The sequence below is a fragment of the Gopherus flavomarginatus genome, chromosome 2 (assembly GCF_025201925.1).
Source record: "Gopherus flavomarginatus isolate rGopFla2 chromosome 2, rGopFla2.mat.asm, whole genome shotgun sequence".
NCBI classification, from domain to species: Eukaryota; Metazoa; Chordata; order Testudines; family Testudinidae; genus Gopherus; species Gopherus flavomarginatus.
Genome location: NC_066618.1, coordinates 166373346 through 166395824, shown reverse-complemented (window position 1 = coordinate 166395824; position 22479 = coordinate 166373346). Strand labels below are relative to the sequence as shown.

General features: G+C 52.3%; 1 protein-coding gene across 2 annotated transcripts in view; it reads left to right on the top strand.

Moving 5' to 3' along the window:
- Positions 1 to 22479, top strand: part of FGFR1 (fibroblast growth factor receptor 1) — a 74034-nt gene that overhangs the window by 33596 nt on the left and 17959 nt on the right. For both annotated transcript variants that reach the window (XM_050939949.1, XM_050939948.1), the window contains 5 exons: positions 3355 to 3438; positions 5187 to 5362; positions 10801 to 10924; positions 17279 to 17469; positions 19633 to 19777. In XM_050939949.1, the coding sequence (XP_050795906.1) occupies positions 3355 to 3438; positions 5187 to 5362; positions 10801 to 10924; positions 17279 to 17469; positions 19633 to 19777 (720 nt within the window). The remainder of the gene's footprint in view (positions 1 to 3354; positions 3439 to 5186; positions 5363 to 10800; positions 10925 to 17278; positions 17470 to 19632; positions 19778 to 22479) is intronic.

Here is a 22479-nt window from a genome sequence, read left to right as displayed (position 1 = left end):
AGATTACCTGTGTGGGAATGGGGTGTAAACTTTGTGTGCACACACCTGCAGATGGTCTTATCTTTCTTCTGGTAGCTGCTGGGGCTGTTGTGGTCTGTGGGGCACTGGTCAGGGAACCCCAAAGCTTTACAAAGGCTTGGTGTGCAGCCCGCACCAGAGCATCCCTGTTTGCCCTCCCTGCCATGTGTCCTGGAGCAGTTCTAGAAATAAGCTGATTCGTTCTCTGTGCCGCGTCACCGCACGTCCATACATCCTGGATGCACATTTGTAGCGTGCTGGACTTCTCGTCCCCCTCCTTTCACTGGCTGTGCTGGCTGCCTCAGCGGGGATGGGCACATGTGGAATGTGGCAGCTTCTTTGACTCATGCCACAGCAGCTCTTCCCCTGGGGCTGATCCTGAAGTGGTATGACTGGGGATACAAGCACCAGGGTAATGGAAATATGTTACACCCACCCAAGGACTCTTTTCAGTGCTTGCTGCAAGAGGTTTGGAGCAAAGGTGTTGCACAGCAGAGTGTATATATGGGGGGATTCAGAGCAGTTGCTGGGCTGGCTAGACATGGGAGGCGAGGCCCTAGGGTCAGGTTAGCCACTAAGAAATGTCTAGGAAGTTTGAGTGGGTTTGCAAACCCCGTCTTGCAGGCTGAGAGGGCAGAGTGCACCTGTGCGTCTGTCTCACAACCTTGGCCCACTGTAGCTAGGTCACGTAGTTGTTCTGAGCCGTGGAAGGTGTGGGAGAAAACTGCCATGGGGTTGTCTCAGGCCAGGCGCAGGAAAAGCCAGCAGGTTTTACTGGGCCAGCTGCATGTTTTGCTGGCTGCTCTGAGTGCTCTGCCATGTCTCGCGGGGTCACCATGGGGTCTGGTGTGCAGGGTTCGTCAGGACACTGCTTGCGAAGAGGAACGCCAGGGAGGCAAATGGGAGTCCATCCTCCAGACGACCAACAGCCATTGGGTTTTATTGCCGACCCTGGAACAATTGGGCGGTGTTCTGAAGAGGAAGGCTGGGAGCATTAGCAGCTGTTCCCAAGCAATCAGCAAGCAGAGCAGGGATAGTGCAGGAGAGAAGGGAGAAGGTGGGTAACTGGGCATTTAGGAATCAAATGAGAATTTCTCAGCAATGCTGGGACCTGCCTACAGAGTGACCCGCGGCCTAACCTTTGACTCTCTGTGAGTGCTATTCCTGCCCAGTTTGCTGCTCCCTGCTGGCAGGTGTCTGGGAGGCAGAACTGTCAGATAGGTGACTAGATCACAGCCCAAAGGACTGGTCGCCGGCAGAGCCCTGCAGAGCCTATCATTAAAGCTCTCTCAGCTGTTTTGGCCCCGTCCATCCTGGGCACGCAGCCATGCTAGCAATAGCCATGGTCCAGCACAGCATTTTCCAGCAGGGGGGTAGCTACCCAAACTTCAGGCTGATTTCAGTGACTGTCGAGGGAGGCAGATGGTTTTCTAACAACCTCACTAACTAAAAACTTCCTATAGATTTACCCTCCCTAGATAATCTGTATTGTTCTTTCTTAGCCTCTCCCCATGTTGGGTGTGGATGCAGTGGCCCAGCCATGCCTGCCCATCACTCTGTTTGGAAAACGTCTTCAGACATGCTTACAAGCATTAGCCAGGCTCAGATCTAGATTAATTACTCTCTGGGCTGGGCAGTGTCGAGGTACCGTGGTGCCAGATAAATACGGTAGCCAGTAAAGAGGAGCTGGGTGGGAACTGGTGGCAGAGTGGCTAGAACTAGCATGTCTTGTGGTGTTGGAATTGGAGTGCCTGATGGTGGTTAGGAAGCTGAGCTGCCATATAGGGAGGGGCCCAGGCAGTCTGTACTTGCGCGCCTGCAGAGCCTGAGCTCTCATGCAAAGATGCATTGTATCTCCAGCCGTTGGGGAATGCTTAGAAACGTGACCTGACCGTAACTGCTATAGCATTGTCTGCCTGAGCCTGCAGACAGACTGAACTGGTAGCTCCAAGGGGGGTGAGCTGCCATGCATCTCAGTGTCAATTTAAATGTCAATGCTATTAACCATTTCCCTGCTGATCGTTGTAGCAGACACATCCAGCTAGTGCTTATGACACTACCTCAACCCCTGTCCCTAGGGTCTGAAACCCCCAGCTAATCCCCACTCTTCTGCTTTGTCCCCCAGCTCCCTTTCTGCCAATGTAGTGCTGTATTGCCAGTGCCACAGTGCATGGCACACTGAAAGCAGAAACGTGGGACATTACATTGTATGAATTCAGTATGAAAATCGGCAGGGCCAGGCTCCTAGCACTGATCGCGCCACTTCCTGTCCTTCTTAGTTGATGTAAAATCCCTGTGTTCTAACTGAAATGCGGCTGCTGCAGAGCGCTGGGCCTCCTGCATGGTGATACACACCGTGGCGTCTAGGGCCTGCGCCAGGGAGTTAGGCCAGGTTTGCTGCCGAGTCCTTAGGCCATTGGTTGTGTGTGGGCGGGTGGGAACTCTCAGCCCCTGGTCCTGTCTCGGGCAGGGCTGTTCTGGGCTGCGGTTGCAAGGCCAAGGAGAGAGATGCTGGGGCCAGGCTGGGGCCAGACTTCCTCCATTCCTCCCTGAGTGCAAAGGAACACAGGTCTGAGCGAGGGGGAAGATTCTTTCCAAGTAGTCGACTGCCCAGAGTTCTCCGCTCCCTCTCCCCTGACCCCAGAACCCATGTATTCAAGTCCCTCCCAGGGCCGAAGGGATGGCTTGTTTTGACCCTCCTTGCTTCCTCTGTCCACATGTTCCTCAGTGCCTGGTGTTGGAACCCCACTGTTACATGAGGTGAAAGCCTGCAAAATGGCATGGACCAGCGAGAAACCTGACAACTCTGACCCACCCCTGGTGACTGCAGAGCTCTCCGCTGCCCCCTTCATGTGATGACACAGCGCGGGCAGCAAGTCATGTTGCCATGACTTGCTGGTCCCCAGCGTGTGAAATGTACCAATGAGCATCTGTCTGGGAGGGGCATGCCAGGAAGCCCTCCTTTCCCATTGTCCCCGGGCGTGGAGGAATGGGGAGCTGTTACGTACAGGTCCTAAACTGTGCCTTTTAATTCTGCCCATTGGAGCTGTTCTGCAGTTTGCTCTGGGGCTGTGTTTGTATTAGTGGGAACCCCCTTTGCTGCCTAGACAAGGGAGGTAAATGGCTCCTAGGCAGCCCAATGAATAGCTCCCCTTGTGCAGGACAAGGGGGAGGAAGGGTAAAAGCCACACCCGGGAAGGGAGTGGCTCTGTGCAGCTCTGCTTGGTTCTTCCTGCAGGATGGTAAGTGAGGCAGCTGGAAGCAAAACTGAAACCCGGCCCTCTCTTCTCTTCTCTTCTCTTCTCTTCTCTTCTCTTCTCTTCTCTTCTCTTGCAGACGCTCTTCCATCCGCTGAGGATGACGATGACGATGACGATTCCTCCTCGGAGGAGAAGGAGGCAGATAACACCAAACCGAACAGTACGCATGAGACACGATTTGATACCTAACGCAACCTCAGGCAGATACTGCCCTCTCCCGGCTGCTAACTCTCGGGGGGGTGGGGTAGGGGAAGGGTCTTGGCCCCAAAACCTCGGGCGCCGCATTTCATAAGGTGGTGTCTCCTTTTTATTTTTTGTCATTCACTAAAGCAATTTAAGAGTTTTTATAAGAGGCCTAGCCCATTGGTGGGGCCTCGCCCAGCGCTGCCAGGGCCTAGCAGGTGATAGCCCTGGCTGCCAGCAGCCATAGCAAACAGCTTTGAGCTGCATGCTGTTATCCTCTGCTCACCTGTGAGTTTCCCAAAGTGCCCTCACTGCCCCTGCCCCTGCCTGCAGATGTAGCGGGCTGGGAGGAAACGCTCCTGCCTCCAGGCTTCAGCTTGTCATTCATTCACCCAGACCATTATCTGCTTTGGAAATGTCAAGGTCACCTGGGCTGCTGGAGTTGCATGAGACAAAAAGGGTGTCAGCGTGTGAATGCCTCTGAAGGAGCTGGCCTTGTGCACATGAGCGTCTGGCTTGGAGCCATGTGCATACATCTACCTAACACTCAGAGCCTGACAAAAGGCCAGCAGCTTGTTCTGGGAAGTGACTCCTGCTCCAGCCAGTCCCACCTGGAGAACGGAGAATGCAAGGGCTCGGGGAGGGCAGAGACCCACCAACTGGGCAGGCCAGGTAAACCTCTAGCTTCCTGGTGTTGCCAATATCCCAGTTAGGGGTGTGTCTACCTGGGGAAATGGACTGGCATAATTATACTGGGAGAAGGATCCTACTGGAGTTATTCTGGTATAACTCACTGGTATAATTTTCCAGAATGAGTGTCCACTGGGGGAGTTATAGTGCCCTAACGATAATGGTCTAATTATCCCAGTATAATTATGCCAATAAGTTTCCCCAGGTAGACAAGGCCTTAGTTTCAATAAAGGTGCTGCTAAAATACTGTGTGTCTCCTTCCCTTGCCTGAAACATGTTCATGATCTGTCTGGTTGGGGTAGGATGTCTTGTCTACAATCCACTGTAGCTCCAGGTTCCTGGCCCACCTGACTGCAGGGTTAAACCAGTGAGGATGCTCTTCAGTATTTTTAAAAATCCTGCCCCTTCCCTGTCCACCAAACCCTCCTACTGCAATCACACTCAGATTAGCAGCTGCAGATTCTGCCTCCACGCTCGCAAGGCAAATCCAGCCACGGAGGAGTCCTGGTCCCATCTGAATAGCATAACTGGGGCTGGAAAGGAGCGTATCCCCAGGTGTAGGACAGGCTTCTCCGGTGACCGTGTGACACAAGTAATCAAAGACTTTGTAGGCTACTGGAGCCATGATCTCGCCCTGCGACAGGCTGCTGGCTGGGGTCCGGGTTGCACTGCAGACAGCCGGTGGCCTGTTAATGGGGCCTGGCTGCTCATCCAGCTGAGAGGGGCTCTAGAAAGAACTGATACTAGTGCAAGTGACATCTCTTGAAGCTTTCTGGCTCTCCCTTTGGCTGTGTTGGCCCCTCCTCTCCTTCACAGTTTACAACGAACCCCTTTGCAGCCACCAGAGTCTGTTCTTCCCCTAAGCCAGAAGTCGGGGCTGGGGCAGAGGGACGCCATTTTTATCAGTGTGCCCCATTGCATTGGGGGCATTGTGCAGCCTGCAGGGGAAGTTCCAAGCCCACATGGACCGTTGTGAGGTCCCAGTGCCAGCGTGCCAGAGTCCTTCCCCATGCTGACTCACGTCTCTCTGCCCAGTGGCTGTGGCTCCCTACTGGACATACCCCGAGAAGATGGAGAAGAAGCTCCATGCTGTCCCAGCTGCCAAAACGGTGAAGTTCAAGTGCCCATCGAGCGGGACGCCCAGCCCCACGCTGCGCTGGCTGAAGAACGGCAAGGAGTTCAAGCCCGACCACCGCATCGGTGGATACAAGGTGAGCAGGAATGGGGGTGCTGTGCAGATAGGGGGTATGGATTGATCTGGAGCACGGAGGCTGTGGGATTTTCTCAGTCTGAAGCTAAGAGGCTCTGTCAGGCAGTGCCCAGGAGCACTTGGGTCTTAGCTGTTCTTTGTGCACCCACCACTACAGTGAATAGGCACTAAGTTCCAGCCCCAGGCTCCCAGTATCATGGTGAAAGGAGCTGCACAAAGTGGGCAGTCCTGAATGCCCCCCCCCCCCCCCCCCCGGGGGCTCTTGTTCTTCTAGGGTCAGCCTTTCTCTTTAGGGCCAGGTTCTCAGCTGGGGTAAAGTGGCCTCATTTCACTGCCTTGCGCACATCTCCATTCCCTGCAATGGAGCTCTGCCAGCCTACACCTGCTGAGGATTGGGCCCAAGTATCCTGTTCTGGATAAAGCAGCAGCATCTCTCTTGTATGTCCAGGTAGGTTGGGAGCGGAAGTTCTCTCAATGCTGGTCGCTCAACAGCCTGCAGGATTATAAAGTGGGGGGCAATGGTCCCAGGGAGACATTTCTCTAACTTTCTAAAATGATTTGTCTTCCCTTTGCTGTTATAATAATCCCTTGGGAACCTGAATACAAAAATCCTCCTTCTTGAAAATGTGTTGGATTCTCTCCCTACTGGATATGTGTGCATAGGTTTGTTATTGTAGGGTTGCTTGTGAATAAGGTTTGTACAGGCCGGTGGTGATGTAGAATACTTTGTGAGCACAGGGCTGCCTGTGCACTGGGCTGTCACTGCAGGGGGGAATATATGTGCGTGCTGGGTTGTTGTTGCAGGGTGGAGCATTGTGGGAGTGGTGCTGGGGTGATGCTGGTTGGGTTGTGAGCACTGGGCTTCTGGTACAAATAATTCTTATTGAAAAGTGCATTGAGGAGGAGGAAGGATGGACATGTGGTGGAGGCACTGGACTGGGCCTCTGGAGCTCTGGGTTCAATTCCCTGTCTCTGTTACAGACTCCCTGTGTGACCTTGGGCAAATCACGTAACCTCTCTGTTCCTCAGTTCCCCCACCTGTGAAATGGGAGTAACAAACCTTCTCCAGCTCCCAGGGTGAGGCTGCATCTCTAAATGTATCTGGGCACCTCCCAAGCTACAGGAAGAGAAGTCAGATAAGAACCCTAGACTGAAACCGTTGCTTTGAGGGGAAAAGTGAATGGGTGTTGCAGATTAGCGTGCACCGGGTAGGCTGCTCCTTTGGGCTGCAGTCTCCCAGCAGGGACAGGTGGGCCCCTGTAACATTCAGGTTACAAAACAGACCTGTGAGGGTGACCTGCTGATGGGTCAAGCTTGTGCTAGTAGGCATTATCAGGGAGGGGATGGAAGAAGGGCCAAAATGAGTCTTGCCTAGCTTTAACATTGGGGTTTTTTGCTGCATTGATCTGCACACAAACTGCATCAGATTCCCCCTCCTCATTTGTGATACTCCGGGGAATTCTCTGGGCTCTTCCCACGGCAGGGCTGTTATAGGACAAGCCCAGTTGCTGCAGGGGATGATTTTATTACAGGGCAACAATATGGCCAGCAGAAGCAGTAGGGGCCCCAGGCTGACAGGTTTCTTGGGAAAGTCTGCCAGGCCCAGCTCTCAGGCCATAATTCACTCCCTGATACTTGGCTCCCTTAGGAAGAGCAGGACAAGCCACTTGGCTCTGATGCAGGTTTGTTGTTTGCTAGGGATGTGCTGTCTGGGAGTGAACTGAAGCAGGTGAATAGAGCCTTGGAGTCTGGAGCTTTTCAAGGAGTGTGGGGCTAGTATCTCACTGTTTCCTTTCCCTTGTAACAAAGCTGTTGTTCGGGGCTCTGAGTTGAAATCAAAGCAGGAGAGGACCTGGGAGCACTATGCAGGCTCCCTGGACAGCCAGTGCTGGAGTCCGACAGCCAAAAGACAGAGAGCACTTGCTCCTCTGATTTCTTTCTAGCAGTCGCTATTGTACAATATTGGAGGGCACAGGTTACCCTCTGATTGCTAGGGGAGCATTTCCCTGTCATCTTTAAAGCTACTGTGAGTGGCTGGAGAAGGAAAAGGTGTTCTGGCAGTGGGTGCAGGCGTTCTGCTGTCTGGTTTTGATGCTCCTCCTTTGGTTGCCCGGAGAACAACATGTTTCAGTGCTGAACGATTCAGTGCTGCCACCACAGCTCCACTGCATAAACTCCTGCATCCATAATACTCCTCCCGAAGTAGCCAGAGGCAATAACTGTCCTTTTTTCCTTCTCTTTTTAAAACTGAAGTGTTGGTCAAGGCCTCTCAGGAGGAATCAATAGTGGCTTTAATGAGACACAATCCGTGATTCATGCATCAAATAATTACCTTCATTCCTCCTGAATCAAACCAATTTGAAGAAGGTTCTGTGCCATTTTCAGATGATAATTACTCTTTCCTGTTAAAGTGAAATCAGGCTCCATTGATGCACTCTTGTTTTTCTTAGTCATTTGTAGCAACTACATTTTGGTTTTGCCTGGCACATGTATTGGGCCTTGAAAAACTTCTAGAGCAGCTGGATGGCTTTGTGTGCTATTGAATTAGCCTTTCTCTGCTGGAGACAAGGATTCCCACCTGTGTCAGCTCCTCCAGAGCACAGTGGGAACTCCCTGTTCGGGGCTGCAGGGAAGGAAACAGATAAGCTGTAGAACTGTTGTGGGAGGTGATTTCCCAGCCGCAGAGACGCAAGCAAGGAACGTTGTGTGGCTAATATGGTAACTTGGTGGCTGCAGCTGCTGCCTCGAGTAGTGTGTTTCACTGTGCTTGGGATAGGAGCCTCAGGTCTCCCAGGAGATGTTGCCCTCTCCTGCGAGAGAGACTCTCTGAGTCAGCCCTCTGCTGTGCACTCCCCTCCAGCTAGCACTTTGATTATTCACTGGCCACTGACTTATGCACATGATTGTGCAAATGAAATCCAGCTATTGGCCCATGTCCCATTAGGGTCCAGCAAGGCGCTGGCACAAACCCCAGAAATCAGCCACATCATGACACTGCTAAGCTCACTTTATTACGTGCTGGGGCGGCGCTATCTGCTCAAAGAGTCCCCTGGCTGGTCCTAAGGAATCAAAGGTGAGCGGGAGACTGGCCTTTCAGGCAGGGAACGGGCATGGCATGAACACCAGGAGCGTCTCCTTGGCTTTTGTTAGTAAGATTTCATCCTTGTGACACCCTGGAATTGTACACTTTCAGTCCAACCCTCCTGGTGCTCATGGGACTCCAAGGAAAACCCCTTCATCAGTGACACCACCCTTCTTTCCCAGTTCCTCCTATATTAGATTTGTCATTATTATTATTTCTGAGATCGGGGCCCCACTGTGCCAAGTGCTGCCCATACATGCACATAGTAAGAGTGCTCCTGCCCTTCCCAGCCATTTAAATAGACAAGACACAGCGTGGGGAAAGAAAGTACTCGTAGCCCTTTTTACAGATGGAAAACTGAGGCATAGGGTAGCCCAAGATCACCCAGAGCCGGGAATAAGAATCCCAGCTTTCTGAGCTCCCCTCCAGTGTCCTTAACCCAAGGGCAGTCTTCCTCTCATGCATCACTGTTGAAGCAACTGGTCTTCCAAAGTTCAAATCCCAGCAGGGCTGACTCAGCCTTGCACCTTTTGAAGAGAGCCCCATCGTGCCAGGAGGTTTTGATCCCTGAGCTGTTCACGGTGCAGGGGAGGGAAGTGTCTCTCCTAAACGACTTTGAATGCTAGATGCCTGGGCACTTTCCATAGCAATGGGGTGGTGCTTCATCTCCTGGCTGGTCTCCCTAGGCCCTGCCCTCTTAGGCTAGTGCTGGCTGCCTTTCAGTGGTGCCATTCACATGAAGTCTGTGACGTACCTGGGGGCAAAAGATACAGCTATATAAATTGTGATTCACACCAGTTGTAACCAGAAGGCTTCAGGACAGAACTGAGGACGGCCAGTATCTTCTCCCAGGGCAAGCCAGTTTTTCAATAAGCACAGGCAGAAAATGCTTCTCCATTCCCCGAATGCCACACTAAATCACTCTGCCACTGTTTGGCATTTCTGCACTGATAGTGCCTGGAGAGGCTACAGAGGCGCACAGGGCTCAGTTCATTGACACCTAAATGCTCTGCGTTGTGTCCTTGTGCTGTGGGAAGCTCCTGCTGCCCCGGCCTGTTGCTGTGAGCTGACTCTGACAATGGCACAGTGGCTGTAATTGGAAGGTGAAGGCCTGGGCACACAATGCAATGCCCAGATGGGGAGGTGGGATAATGGGGCTGGAATCCAGCTTGGAGCCAGGAATGCAGCAACACCAGCATGAAGCTGGTATCAGAGAAGGCCTCGATAGGAGAAGCTGCTTCTTGGGATCCTGCTTTCATCCAGCAGTGACAAAGGTGGTTTTATTCAGGAGTGAAAGTGGCCATGTTGAGTAGAGGGAGCTCAGCTTCCAGGGCCCAGGAAACCGTAGTGGAGACGCTAGTCCAGCATGGGACATCCACACTAAAACCCCTTCTTGTCACCCCTCACCCTCTCCAAACCAAACAGTCGAGATCTGGGATGCTTTGGGACTGGGAGGGCAGGAAACAGTTTTGCTGCCCCAAGATGCTGCAATTGCAACAGTGCATGTGTCTCAGGTACCTTGCCTGGAGCATGCTGAGCTGTTTGGAGCTTGCTGCTGTGTTGTGAATTGAATGGGGTAGAGTCTGGCCTACGGTCTCATGAAGCCCCCTGGGAACATCAGCAGGAGGACCCTTGCTCACCTGCTTGCTTTTTAATCTCTGTTTTCACTCAGGGGCGCATGTGACAGAGAGCTCCCTGCAGTCAGGTGTGGAGGTGCTGGCCCTGGGGGTGAGGGTGGGAAGAGGACTGCCCACAGAAGGGGATAAAGTCAGGGGCCTGCAGGGGGTGACTCAGGGATGTGCCTCAATATCCAGGCTCTGTCCTGTCTGCTGAACTGGGAATTGATTCCTGCGTGGGAGTGGGGACTGGCTAGGGAGGAGCTCTTATCCGGGTGACATGGGAGTAGCACAGGCCGGGGCAGTGTGTTCTGAGAGACGCATGACAGTTTGGAGCAGTGAGATTCTGCTCCCGTGACGCTGCGGGCGGGAGGGCAGGCTGGGGCTGTCTGGAGAGGGGTTTCCCGCAGTCAATGCCAGCCCATCAAACTCCATTGGCATCATGTTTCCAGTTGCAGATAGCTGTGAGTTGCGTCTGTCCTGGGACAGCTGGGAGTGATTACCATTCCCTGTAGCAATGGGCAAAGGTAACTTTGAGCCGAGATTTATGGCCTGTCTAGAACACGAGGCCCAGGGGCTTTGACGTGCTCTGGAATTAGAGGGCATGTGTTCTATCAAATGCAGCCCTGGCATGGTCTGGGGTCCCTAATTCCTCCCCACACCATTTGGAATACGCAGATGATAAAGCTCTGTGCCAATAACCACATTGAACTGGCTTTGTCGTGTCTCCTGCCTCCTTAGGTCCGCTACGCAACCTGGAGCATCATCATGGACTCAGTGGTGCCGTCCGATAAAGGCAACTACACCTGCATCGTGGAGAACAAATATGGGAGCATCAACCACACCTACCAACTCGACGTAGTGGGTGAGAGAGGCTGAGCTGGTCAGAGGGTTAAGAAGGGAAATTGGAAACATATGTCCCTGGGAAACCAGTGACGCAAACCATAAATGTAGCACAAGGCGTCATGGCTGTGCAGAGGAGGGGGCTCCCCTGAGGTCCTATTCTGTTCAGCAGCGCCTCTCTGGCAAGCAGGCTGCCTGCCTTTTCAACACCTTGTTGGCCACCGGAACGAGTCTGCCCCACTTCCACTGTAGCCGTGCACATGACATTCTGCAGCCCAGGGATGCTCTTGTAGAGCTCTGGGTGGGGATTGCGGAGGCTGACTCGAAGACTGGGGAAACAGTGGCAATGCTGGGAACCTAGCTCTGGGATTGAGGCCCCAGTTGGGAGAAAGGTGTTCTAGATCCAGGACCAGAGAAACCTTAGCACATCCCTGTGGAAAGGAATTGCTCAAAGCTCTATAATTAGCTCTAGCCATCTCGCTGTATGTGGCGCTTGGAATCGGTGACCGTTGTCAGATTTCAGCCCACCTCTCAGGTGTCAGCTGGTTGCTGTCTCCTCTTTGGGCCCATGTCAGGACTTGAGCTGCTATCCCAACCAGACACTGGAGGGCAGTCCTGGGGTGGGGTGGAGTTCTGCACCGCTGCTTAGCCTGAGGCACTGTAGCGAGTCCCTTCTGGCCGGCTGCAGGCCAAGAAGAGGTTGGATCTTTTGGGTCAACAAACGTGAACAAGGGGGATCCATTGGATAAGCTGTACTTAGATTTCTAGAAAGCCTTTGACAAGGTCCCTCACCAAAGGGTCTTACGTAAATTAAGTTGTCGTGGGATAAGAGGGAAGATCCTTTCATGGACTGAGAACTGGTTAAAAGACAGGGAACAAAGGGTAGGAATAAATGGCAAATTTTCAGAATGGAGAGGGGTTACTAGTGGTGTTCCCCAAGGGTCACTCCTAGGACCAATCTTATTCAACTTATTCATAAATGATCTGGAGAAAGGGGTAAACAGTGAGGTGCAAAGTTTGCAGATGATACTAAACTGCTCAAGATAGTTAAGACCAAAGCAGACTGTGAAGAACTTTAAAAAGATCTCACAAAACGAAGTGATTGGGCAACAAAATGGCAAATTAAATTTAATGTGGATACATGCACATTGGAAAAAATAACCTCAACTATACATACAATAAGATGGGGGCTACTTTAGCTACAACTATTCAGGAAAGAGATCTTGGAATCATCGTGGACAGTTCTCTGAAGACGTCCACGCAGTCAAAAAAGCAAACAGGATGTTAGGAATCATTAAAAAAGGAATAGAGAATAAGACGGAGAATATCCATGTTATGCCCACATCTTGAATACTGCATACAGATGTGGTCTCCTCATCTCAAAAAAGATATACTGGCATTAGAAAAGGTTCAGAGAAGGGCAACTAAAATGATTAGAGGTTTGGAATGGGTCCCATATGAGGAGAGATTAAAGAGGCTACGACTTTTCAGCTTGGAAAAGAGGAGACTAAGGGGGGATATGATAGAGGTATATAAAATCATGAGTGATGTGGAGAAAGTGAATAAGGAAAAGTTATTTACTTGTTCCCATAATATAAGAACTAGGGGCCACCAAATGAAATTAATGGGCAGTAGGTTTAAAACAAATAAAGGAAGTTCTTCATACAGCGCACAGTCAACCTGTGGAACTCCTTGCCTGAGGAGGTTGTGAAGGCTCGGACTATAACAGGGTTTAAAAGAGAACTGGATAAATTCATGGAGGTTAAGTCCATTAATGGCTATTAGCCAGGATGGGTAAGGAATGGTGTCCCTAGCCTCTGTTTGTCGGAGGGTGGAGACAGATGGCAGGAGAGAGATCACTTGATCACTGCCTGTTAGGTTCACTCCCTCTGGGGCACCTGGCATTGGCCACTGTCGGTAGACAGGATACTGGACTGGATGGACCTTAGGTCTGACCCAGTGTGGCCGTTCTTATGTTGTTATGTTCACTTCCCCAAAGGAGGCCGGGGCGTTACAGCCTGGCGTTGAGTTATACCCAAGCACAGCGTCACAGTCCACGAGCTCCCAGTGGCTGTCTCACTTCTGGGAGGGGAACGCAAACCCCAGTCAGACTAATCCAGGAAGGCACTCAAATGCCTCCAGTGAGGGCTTCCATCAGGGTGAAGAAGAACCTGCGGGCCTCGCAGTGCTCTGAGCCAAATGCAAAGCACTTTTCATCAGCACAGCTTCCCCTCCACAAGCTCCTTGCCTATATGGATCTGCTCCCTTGCATTACAATTCAATCAGTGACCTCCCCCAGTTTCTACACCTGCAGGTGGGCAAGAGAGCTTGTTTGTGGAATTGTTGTTACTCATTGGCACTCGGATACTGCACTGCCAGGAGCTACATACGCACCTAGACAGCTGGATGGACTCTGCTTCCCGCTTTTAATTGTCACTTGCCTCAACTATAATCAGACTCATCTCTTCTGTCTCCTGAGAGCACAGCTTGTCTCCCTTGGGGGATGGGAGGGATGGCCTGGCCTCAGAGCTGGTGGTTTGGTTTTATTTTTGTTTTTTTAAATTTTTGTTAAAATAATTTTGTCGTCCAGACAGAACTTTTTTTTTAATCATCATATGAGCTTTAATTCTCAGCTGGGAAGGCTAGTCTGTGCAGTTGCACATGTGGAGCTGCTCTAAATGCCAGTAAATGAACCATTAAAAATGTGATTTAATTTGATTACACTGAGCAAACTGAAGGGAATAGTCAGCAGTGGGAACAAAGGGGTTTCTTAATGCTCACTCACCGCAGTGGCAGGCTCTTTGTTAATCGGCTAGGTCCTCATTGGGTTTGTTTGACCTTTGACCTTGGATGAATAGGTAGCCATGTTTATCCTCCTCCCCCACATTCCCTGACAAGAATTTCACCTGTCCGTGCCCCCTCCCCACTTTGCAAACACTCGGTTTCTGTTTGTGCTGGGGAGGGTGATCCGCCCCATTCACCACACAGTCCACCAGTGGCTGTTCTCTGGAGCAGCAGCATTTCCTCCAGCTTCTGCTGGCCCCAGGAGCAAACCAGGGGTTCTCTCGGTCTGGCCTTTCGCCTGATCCTTTGCTTGGCTTCAGGCCCAGGAGGGCATCGGGGGGAGAGTCATCTGTGTGGGCAGGACCAGTGCTAGGGGTTTTAGCGCCCTAGGTGCACAGCAATTTTGCCGCTCCGTGCCCTGGTCCCACGGCTCCGGTGGAGCTGCCGCAGTCGTGCCTGCGGAGAGTCCGCTAGTCCGCGGCTCTGGTGGAGCAACCGCAGTCGTGCCTGCAGGAGGTCCACCGGAGCCGCGGGAGCAGCCAACCGTCCGCAGGCACGACTGCGGCAGCTCCACCGGAGCCGCCTGCTGCCCCCTCCGGCAAAATACCGCCCACCAATAATCCTGGCGTCCTAGGCAATTGTCTAGGCCGCCTAAATGGAAGCGCCAGCCCTGTGTGTGGGGCTGCGATGCCTTCTTGTCCATCCTTGGGAAGGAAAGGGCTCCTCCCTGGTTGATTTCCCTTCGCTCTTTTGTTGTAAGACTGATGGAATGGAACTGCCCTCTGCGCCAAAGTCACTAATCAGAACTGGTTGGGTGGCTTTTTTAGTTTGATTTCATAAGGGGCTTTTGGGCCCCTGTTGTTGGAAATCCCTTTGGAGGTCAGTGGCTAGCCCTGCCCCTGGGAGCCCCTTGTGAATCCTTCCTTGCAATGCCCCAGCTCAGGAAGGCTTGGTCACCAAGTATCCAGGCCTGGCCCCATGCACTGACACCTACAATGCAGCATAGTGGCACTTCCATTTCATCCTGGCTACATATGGGAAAAGGGACCTGATTCCAGCCAGGTGGCAAGTGGCAGGAAATCCCAGACACAGCACTGAGTGCAGTGAGATCTCAGCTGGAATATCACCAGCCAATCTCCAGGCAGATCCTGTCATCTTCTCACTCCTGTCTGATCCAAAGCTAATCCTTTGCCTACCTTCTGCTTTCAAGGGGACACATCTGATGGCACTGCCAGTGCTGCTCCATTGGAGGGACTTTTCCTTGTGGGCCTGGCTATCAAGTCAATGAGCGAACACGGAATCATAAAATCAGCCACCACAGCTCTTGCTGCTCAGAACGGCTAGTGCTTGATGTATTTCATCTCCTCTGTGCTGCTGTTCCCTTGCTGGTGGAGAGGCGAAGCCTGGGCTCTGATGCAGACTTGGTTTTCCGGCAAAGGGCCAGAGTCAGAGGGAATATCTGTGGTGGTAGGAGCTGCATGTTAGTGAGTGTGCTTTGCACGCTAGAGGATGGGTGGTGAAAGCAGAGTGTGCATAGGAGAGCAGGCCTCCAATCCCTACAGTGTCTGCACTCCCACTTGCTGCAGTGGTTTACCAGCATTTACCTTGTATCCCATTGCAGTCAGGCCCATAGTCTCCTCCATCCCCTTTCCTCCAAGAAGCTTCACTGGTCAGAGGCCACCATTACCTCCGCACAGTGTCCGTACGTGGTACGTATCTCCTTCCGAGATACACCTGTATTCGCTGCCAGCCTTGTTCTCCTGCCCTTGGGAAGCCGTGCCCGCCTCCCCTCCTCTCTGGCACCAGGCAGAGTGGCAATTGCAAGAGATCAGAGGGCAGAATGGGCGTTCACTATGAATTAAAACAACTCTTCCCTTTGCACCCTTCCCCAGGTGGAAATTCAAGTGTGGAGGGAGCCACACTGAGCTAGGCTGGCTTCCAGGTGCTACCTGCAGCATCTCTAGGCACCTGCTAGGGTGGCTGCTGCATTGGTTAGAGGCACGGGCCTGTCCTTGACAGCTCTCACCAGAGCTGGGGCTCTAAATCCTTTCTTTCCCCCCTTGTCAGAGAAACCAGCTGTCGCTTGGCATCTTCCTAACTCCCTCCTCAGTAATCAGCCCTGGCTGTAACCCTCCAGCTAGGCCTCAAGCGGCGCCCGGGACAGGAAACAGGCTGAGGCCTGCCTGCATCGTCAGAGGGGGGAGTGGTGAGGCACCGCAGAAAGTGTGCGGTGTAATTCAAGGCGGATGTGAGTGCAAGCAGAGAGGAGCTCTTGGCAGGGGCTGCGCCGGTCCTGTGATATTTACTTCAGGAACTGGAGTATGATTTTAGGATACAGGGGGCCGCTCATCAAGGTTCCTTAGCGAGAGGGATTAGAGGGGAAGGCAGCTGGTGAAGCTTTCCCTTCGTATTTTTAATAAGTGACTGGCTGGGATGAAACAGATCTTGGCTCCAGCCGCTCGCCATGAAAAAATAACCCCTTAATCCCTGTGTTGTCACCTCCCGAGTGAAGATGCGAAGGTAGTGGCTGGTGGCAGGGCCTTTCCCTGCTGCTGCCATGTGCCTAACTCTCTTTGTTTCTGGGAAGCTGAGTTCACTTCGAATCCACATCTGTCTTGTTCATGCTTGCTTGCTATCTGACCCTGAGCAGCACGAGAGAGAGCAAGGGGCTGGGACTGTGTCTCTGCCCACATACGGGCTTGGGTTAGAGCCTACTTCGTGCTCTGGCCAAGCCTTGTGGTTTTGTTCTGGAGCCTGGGGGCAGGCCTTTGTTTTCAGTAGCTCTGTGTTGCCTCACTTGTATTGTTGGCCCAAAGAGTGAGCTTATGGGTCATGCTGCTCCCAGGGCTCTGGGCTGGCCTCTTGTCCTGTTACCGTGTTCTGTCTGTCTGTCTGTCTGCCTTATGGTTTTATACTGCCATCCATCACCTGGGCATCTGACCACCTTCCATGTAAAATCAATAGCAAAACTGAGTGGACTTTCAGGGATCTCTGGCACTTCTACTTCTGCCTTCTCTCACTTTGCACACACAGAAGAGGTGTCAAGAAGTAGCTAACTAGGTAGATTTAAATGGCCTGCTTCCACCAATAACCAGACACCAGGTCAAACCCTCCTGATAATTAACTAGATCCCTATGGGCCCGGTCCAGTGAACAGCAAGCTCTTCCCAGGCAGCAGGAGAGGGTGCAAAAGAGGGAGCGATGCTAAATACTCTATGCCCCCCACTGCTGTGCTGTCACTAAGGAGGTGCCCTCCCCTATCTGAGCTCTCGAGCAGGCTCTGGGAGGAGTGCGTTGCATGGGGGTGGGATGCAAGTTTGGGACGGGGTGGGCAGAGATGTATCCAATGATGTGCTAAGACTAGTCTTTTTATGTAGAATCCCAGCCACGAGTCTTCATCAAGTAATAGAATCTACAGGGCTGCAAGCAGCATTGTAAAAAAATGTAGCCAAGAAAAGATAATTTCTCTAGCAAAATGTACGTGCGTGAGACTGAGAGCGATGTCTGGGTCACCCAGAGCTGCTCTTTAGTAGCCCGCTGGGCTTGGTGCCCTGGTTTTGTGAGACCATCCCCTCTCTTGCCATGTCTTGCAGAGAGATCACCTCACCGGCCCATCCTCCAAGCTGGGCTGCCTGCTAACAAGACCGTGGCCCTGGGCAGCAATGTGGAGTTTGTGTGCAAAGTTTACAGCGACCCACAGCCCCACATCCAGTGGCTGAAGCACATAGAGGTCAATGGCAGCAAGATTGGACCCGATAACTTACCCTACGTGCAGATCCTGAAGGTAACTTCTCATTCTGGGTGGGCACGTTTGGTTTCCTTTGCAGGACGAGCCGGGAGGTAGAGATGAATTGGGGAAGGAAGCCATTTGGGATGGAACTGACATATCAGGAATGGGGCAGAGGGATGATGTTTGCTACCATTCAGACTGGGTTAGATACCAGTCTCCTGACCAGCTGAGCCAAGACGATGGGACATTCAGAGCCTTCTCCTGTTCTCTCCTCCCTGCAAAGCCTATAGCAAAAGATAATGAGTGGGTAGGACAGGAAGGTGCTGGTCTTTTCAGCAGAATGTGGATGAGAGATGCCCTCCCCGAAGCACCAAGTTGGACTGAATACATTGGTGTAGAGTGATGTGGGGAGCAGAGAGTAGGGTTGTCTTAACTGGCCCAGGAACAGACTATCAGTGAAGCATTCAGTGGCCCTTGGATCTGCATGCTCAGAGATGCAGCGGGCTGAGGGGAGGGTCACTCCTATTCCATGAATTGTTATTTTTAAAATAGCAAATGTAGAAAGCAAGATAATAGCTCAGGTGAGCCCGGCTCCCTTAGCCTCCACCACAGGCTTGGAATCCCACTTCAAGAGAGCCAAGTTGCTGCACAGCAGAGAGCAGAAGCAACTGATGCAACGCTCCCTTGCACATACCTCTCTGCTGTGTTGTACCTAACACCAGTCTGTGCCACCTCTTAAAGCAACCCACTGTGCTCTTTATCCAGTGGTTTCATGGCCACCTTGGTACTCCATCCTGAATCTGTTCCTTGTCAAGCAGGGCATGTTCATTCATCTGGGAGCTCTGGGGGTGCCCATGTGTTAATTCAAAGGGAGGGGAGAAAGGTTGTGCTGTTGCTGACTTCCTGCAGTGGTCACCAAATTGTCATAAGCCAATGCATCGGTCAGCTGTTTCAATGCACAAGCCCCTCTTCGTTAAACCTATAGGTACCTCCCGGCTGTGTGTGTCTGGCTTATCAGACCCTTGCACTTCTGCAAACAGACACCACCACTGCTTGGTATGGGAGATGGGTCACAGAGGACTTGCGCTAGTCACTCCTTGATTCAGCGTCTGGGCAAGGCACTGATGATGTGATTTATGTTGATCTTGGGGCTGCAATGTCCAACTGTGTCAATGTGACTCCTGTGTTGTTGGTTTGTTCTAGCACTCAGGAATTAATAGCTCTGATGCGGAGGTGCTGACCCTGTATAATGTGACAGAGGCCGAGAGCGGGGAGTATATTTGTAAGGTTTCCAATTATATTGGCGAGGCTAACCAGTCTGCGTGGCTCACTGTCACCAGACCCATGGCAAAAGGTAAACTAAAGAACACCAACTGGGATCTTACTTGGACAGTCAGTCCCTAGTGGTGGAAAACAAAACTCTGGGCTCTATTGTTTCTGCTATATTTCTGGTGCCACAAGCCATGGAAAAATACTCACAGTGGCCAGTTTAGTTTTGTGCTCTGTGTTGCTTGCCCGCCTTCCCCTCCTGGATGTTTCTCCCCTGCGCGCTCTCACTGTATTAGCAAAACACATTGGATAGGTGCATCTAAACCATCTCAGCATCTTCCTGGTGAAACACAAGCTGTCACTTCTCGCTCCAGCTGCGTCTTTTCCAGCGCATCTGGGCTTGGGATCTTTGCTGAGTTAGATCCCCTCCAAAATAAAGACGTGATTCAGCCATATTTTGCTCATGTCTCCTCGCTTTCAAACCTCGATCTATGCACCAGATCTGGCTGTGACAATACAGTGTTGTGTTCTCCCCTCCATCTCACAATCTGTCACTTCCCTACCCAAACCCCACTCCTTCAGCTATGTTGTCTTCCATCGTGTTTCTCTGCAATCCCATCGCCTCCCCTTGTGCAGTTTTGTCGCATGAAACTAAGCCGGCCCCTTCTTCCTGAGGTCCATTTTTCCATGCAGCCCATCACCAGCATGTTCAGATGGGCAGGAAATTCAGTCTGGTGAAGGGTTTTAACAAACATCTCCTTAGGTCAGCCTGGATCAAAGGTCGTCCTAAGGGTCTCTTTAACAGGTCTACAGTGGTCTCTCTCTGCTACCCGGGGGTCTGGCAAATGAGACACCAGGGCACATTCCTCCCCCCTCCTCCACCTTGGTTCCTAGAAGATCTCATGTCGTTTGCTTGTCCGTTTTTTGCTTCCATTTGTTTTCTTCTAGACGGCTGGAGTTAACACAACAGACAAAGAAATGGAAGTCCTTCACTTAAGGAATGTCTCATTTGAGGATGCTGGGGAGTATACATGTTTGGCGGGTAATTCTATTGGGATCTCCCATCACTCTGCATGGTTGACAGTTCTCGAAGGTACATACTCCTCTTTCTGCTGTCCTTTCTCCACCTCATTTCCATATCTGATGAACTATGCATTGCAGCTTGGGAGAGAGCCTGGGCTTTCCCCTTTCCTCCCCACCCTGGGGAAAGCACAGAGCCTGCCAGTCAGTTCTCCCACGCCTAGACACCCAGCTTCCCCAGCAAAGGCAGTGCTCTCAGCCACTCTGCCCTGGTGACAAGTTAGGACTGAACCCATCCCCAGGGTGTCTGCTGCACCTGCCAGTGCGGCTCCTGCTGGTGAGAATCCAAAGCAAGGGGGTAATTTAATGCTGTCTCCCATGCTGGAGCGGTAATTTAATGCTGTCTCCCATGTGTGCCCTCTCTGCTTGGTGCCAGGGCCCTGCCGCTCCCACCTTGGGGACGGTTCAGAATTGGTGGCCATGGCCACCCGCTCTCTCTCTGGCCAAGGCAATGCATATCTCTGATTTACGTGTAACTGGTAGTTCAGTCTGACTTGAACAGGCTAGTTCTGTCCTCTCAGGCAATGCCAGTGTTTCCCATTCCTTGTGTCCCCACACCGGCTGACCAAAGTGCCGATGCATTAGCCCAGGGCGATAACAGTGTTTCTAGGAACCACCCAGGCCTCTGGCTCCTAAGCGGCTGCCCTTCAGTTTCAGTGGAAGAGAGGATGCAGCAGGTGTCCTGGGTGGTGGTGTCACAGTGCCACATGGCAGCACCTGGAGGGAGTTTGGGAGTGGAGATTGCAGCCTATGGAGGCAGAAAAGCTCTAAGGCCCTTCTCGCCAGCCCTGGGGCACCACAGACTGGTTCTAAAGCCATCATGAGTGGAAGCGCCGATAGTGGGGTGAAAGAAGAGGACCATGGAGGAGGTTCCTGGTCCCCTTTCTCCCCCAAGCCCTCACAAATAGAACTAAGTTAACCAATAATAAATTGGGGAAAGTGGTGGGTCAGCTGCAGCCCCCATGCCTCATGCTGCTGTCTCCCCCTTTCCTGCCCCCTACACTGACCCCCTGTGGCAGTTTGAGCATCAGTAGCCCTGGCCTTGCCCTGAGGAGGAACCTGGCCCCTGGGTGCTGGGGTTGCAGTGGTGGGTGCTATTTCCTCTGCATGAGCCCTCTGTGGGCAGGTTGTGCTCCTGCCCTGGCATGGGTCTGGCTCAGCCATGCCCTGTGCATGCTGCTTCCCTTTCCCTGACAAGGCCTGATAACCGGCAGCTGCAGGAAGTTTTTGAGATGCGCCTGGTGGCTACAAAAACTTTCTCCATTATCAGCCATTTCTCCCTTGTCAGACCTGCCCCGTTCAGAGCTCTGGGATCTGAACAGGAGATGGTGGCTGCTTCTCTGCAGTGGGGTGTAGCACAAAAGACTTGAACTCCCTCTAATGCCTTCTCTGAGGCTCTCTGCTTTTCTCGGGGGGGGGGGGGAGGGCTGGGCTGGGGAGACCTGTGTCTTAATGAACTGCAACTCCAGCGTCCTCACCGACCCGGCAGTGGTGCCGTGCGTAATACACCGCATCACCTGGCTGCGACTGCACCGAAACTGTTCCTGAACTTCCACTGCTGTGGCTGCAACTCAGCTGGGGCTTTGTTAGGAAAGAGGGGTCCTGCTGCAGTTCAGTCCCTGGGGGAGGGAGCAGGTTTTGTCTCCTGATGAAATGAAACTCTCTTTAAGGGGCTGCTAGGGAACATTTCAAAAACAAATAAAAAACCCAAGCCTCTTCGGTAATTTTTTTTTAATTCCTGTGACTCCTGTTCAAACTGTTTGCAATCTCACAAGGACAGCGTTTTATTTTGGCCTGTCCCAGCATTGTTCCTGGTAACTTCCCCTAGAAATCTACAGTCCCAGTTCAGACTGGGTAGGAAAATCCTCAAAGGTGCATGTCCCCGAATCCTCTCCTGCTCTTACCCACCACGAACAGAAAGGGGGTGTCCCCAAGCCAGGCCTGGGCCAGGCCCCTCTGTACATGCTGCTTTGCAATGCCTGAATGGGTTAAAATGAAGTCGATACCATCCCCAGAAGGATCCCTGGGCGCCCAGCACAGCCTCTTGCTCCCCTAACTATGAGGGGGGGAGGGCTCTGCAGCTGCGCCTGCTCAGTCTTGTGATGGTTTAATGAGTACAGCTGGGCCACATCAGGCAGGGGCCGGCCACAGGGCCGAGGAAGCTAGCAGGCCTGTTTCTAAGCTCAGCAGCACGTTGCTCAATGCAGATGCCTGTGGATTCTCTGCCTTTCTGTGCTTGCCATGCTCCAAGCCCTGCTCTAGCCTAGATTGTGCCCTGCACCCGGCCTTGTTCCAGTCCTGTCCCAGCCTCACTCGTAGCCCTGCTCCTGCCTTCCCTGATTTCAGATCATCTGATTCTGACTCCTGCCCTGACTGCCCCTGACACAGTCTCCTGCCACTAGCAAGGGACCCGAGGGAAGTCCCAGAAGTTCTCAGCCCAATATATCTACCCACTTTTATGTATGTTTGTAATTCTCATTTAATCGCAGCTCCTTAGAGGAGGTTACAGCCCTGCCTCCTCTCGCTACTCGACTCTCAGACACATGCATTTGTGACCTCTCTGGGTGGAGGGGCTGCATTGCCTGGCCATTTGGTCTCAAGTTCCCTCAGCTGCTTCTTTCCCACCAGCCAACGTCTGCTTATGGTGGGGTGGGCCTGGGGGGGAAACGTGTCCTTTTACATAAAGGTTTGTGCTTGTTCCTCGTGTCTCTCCAA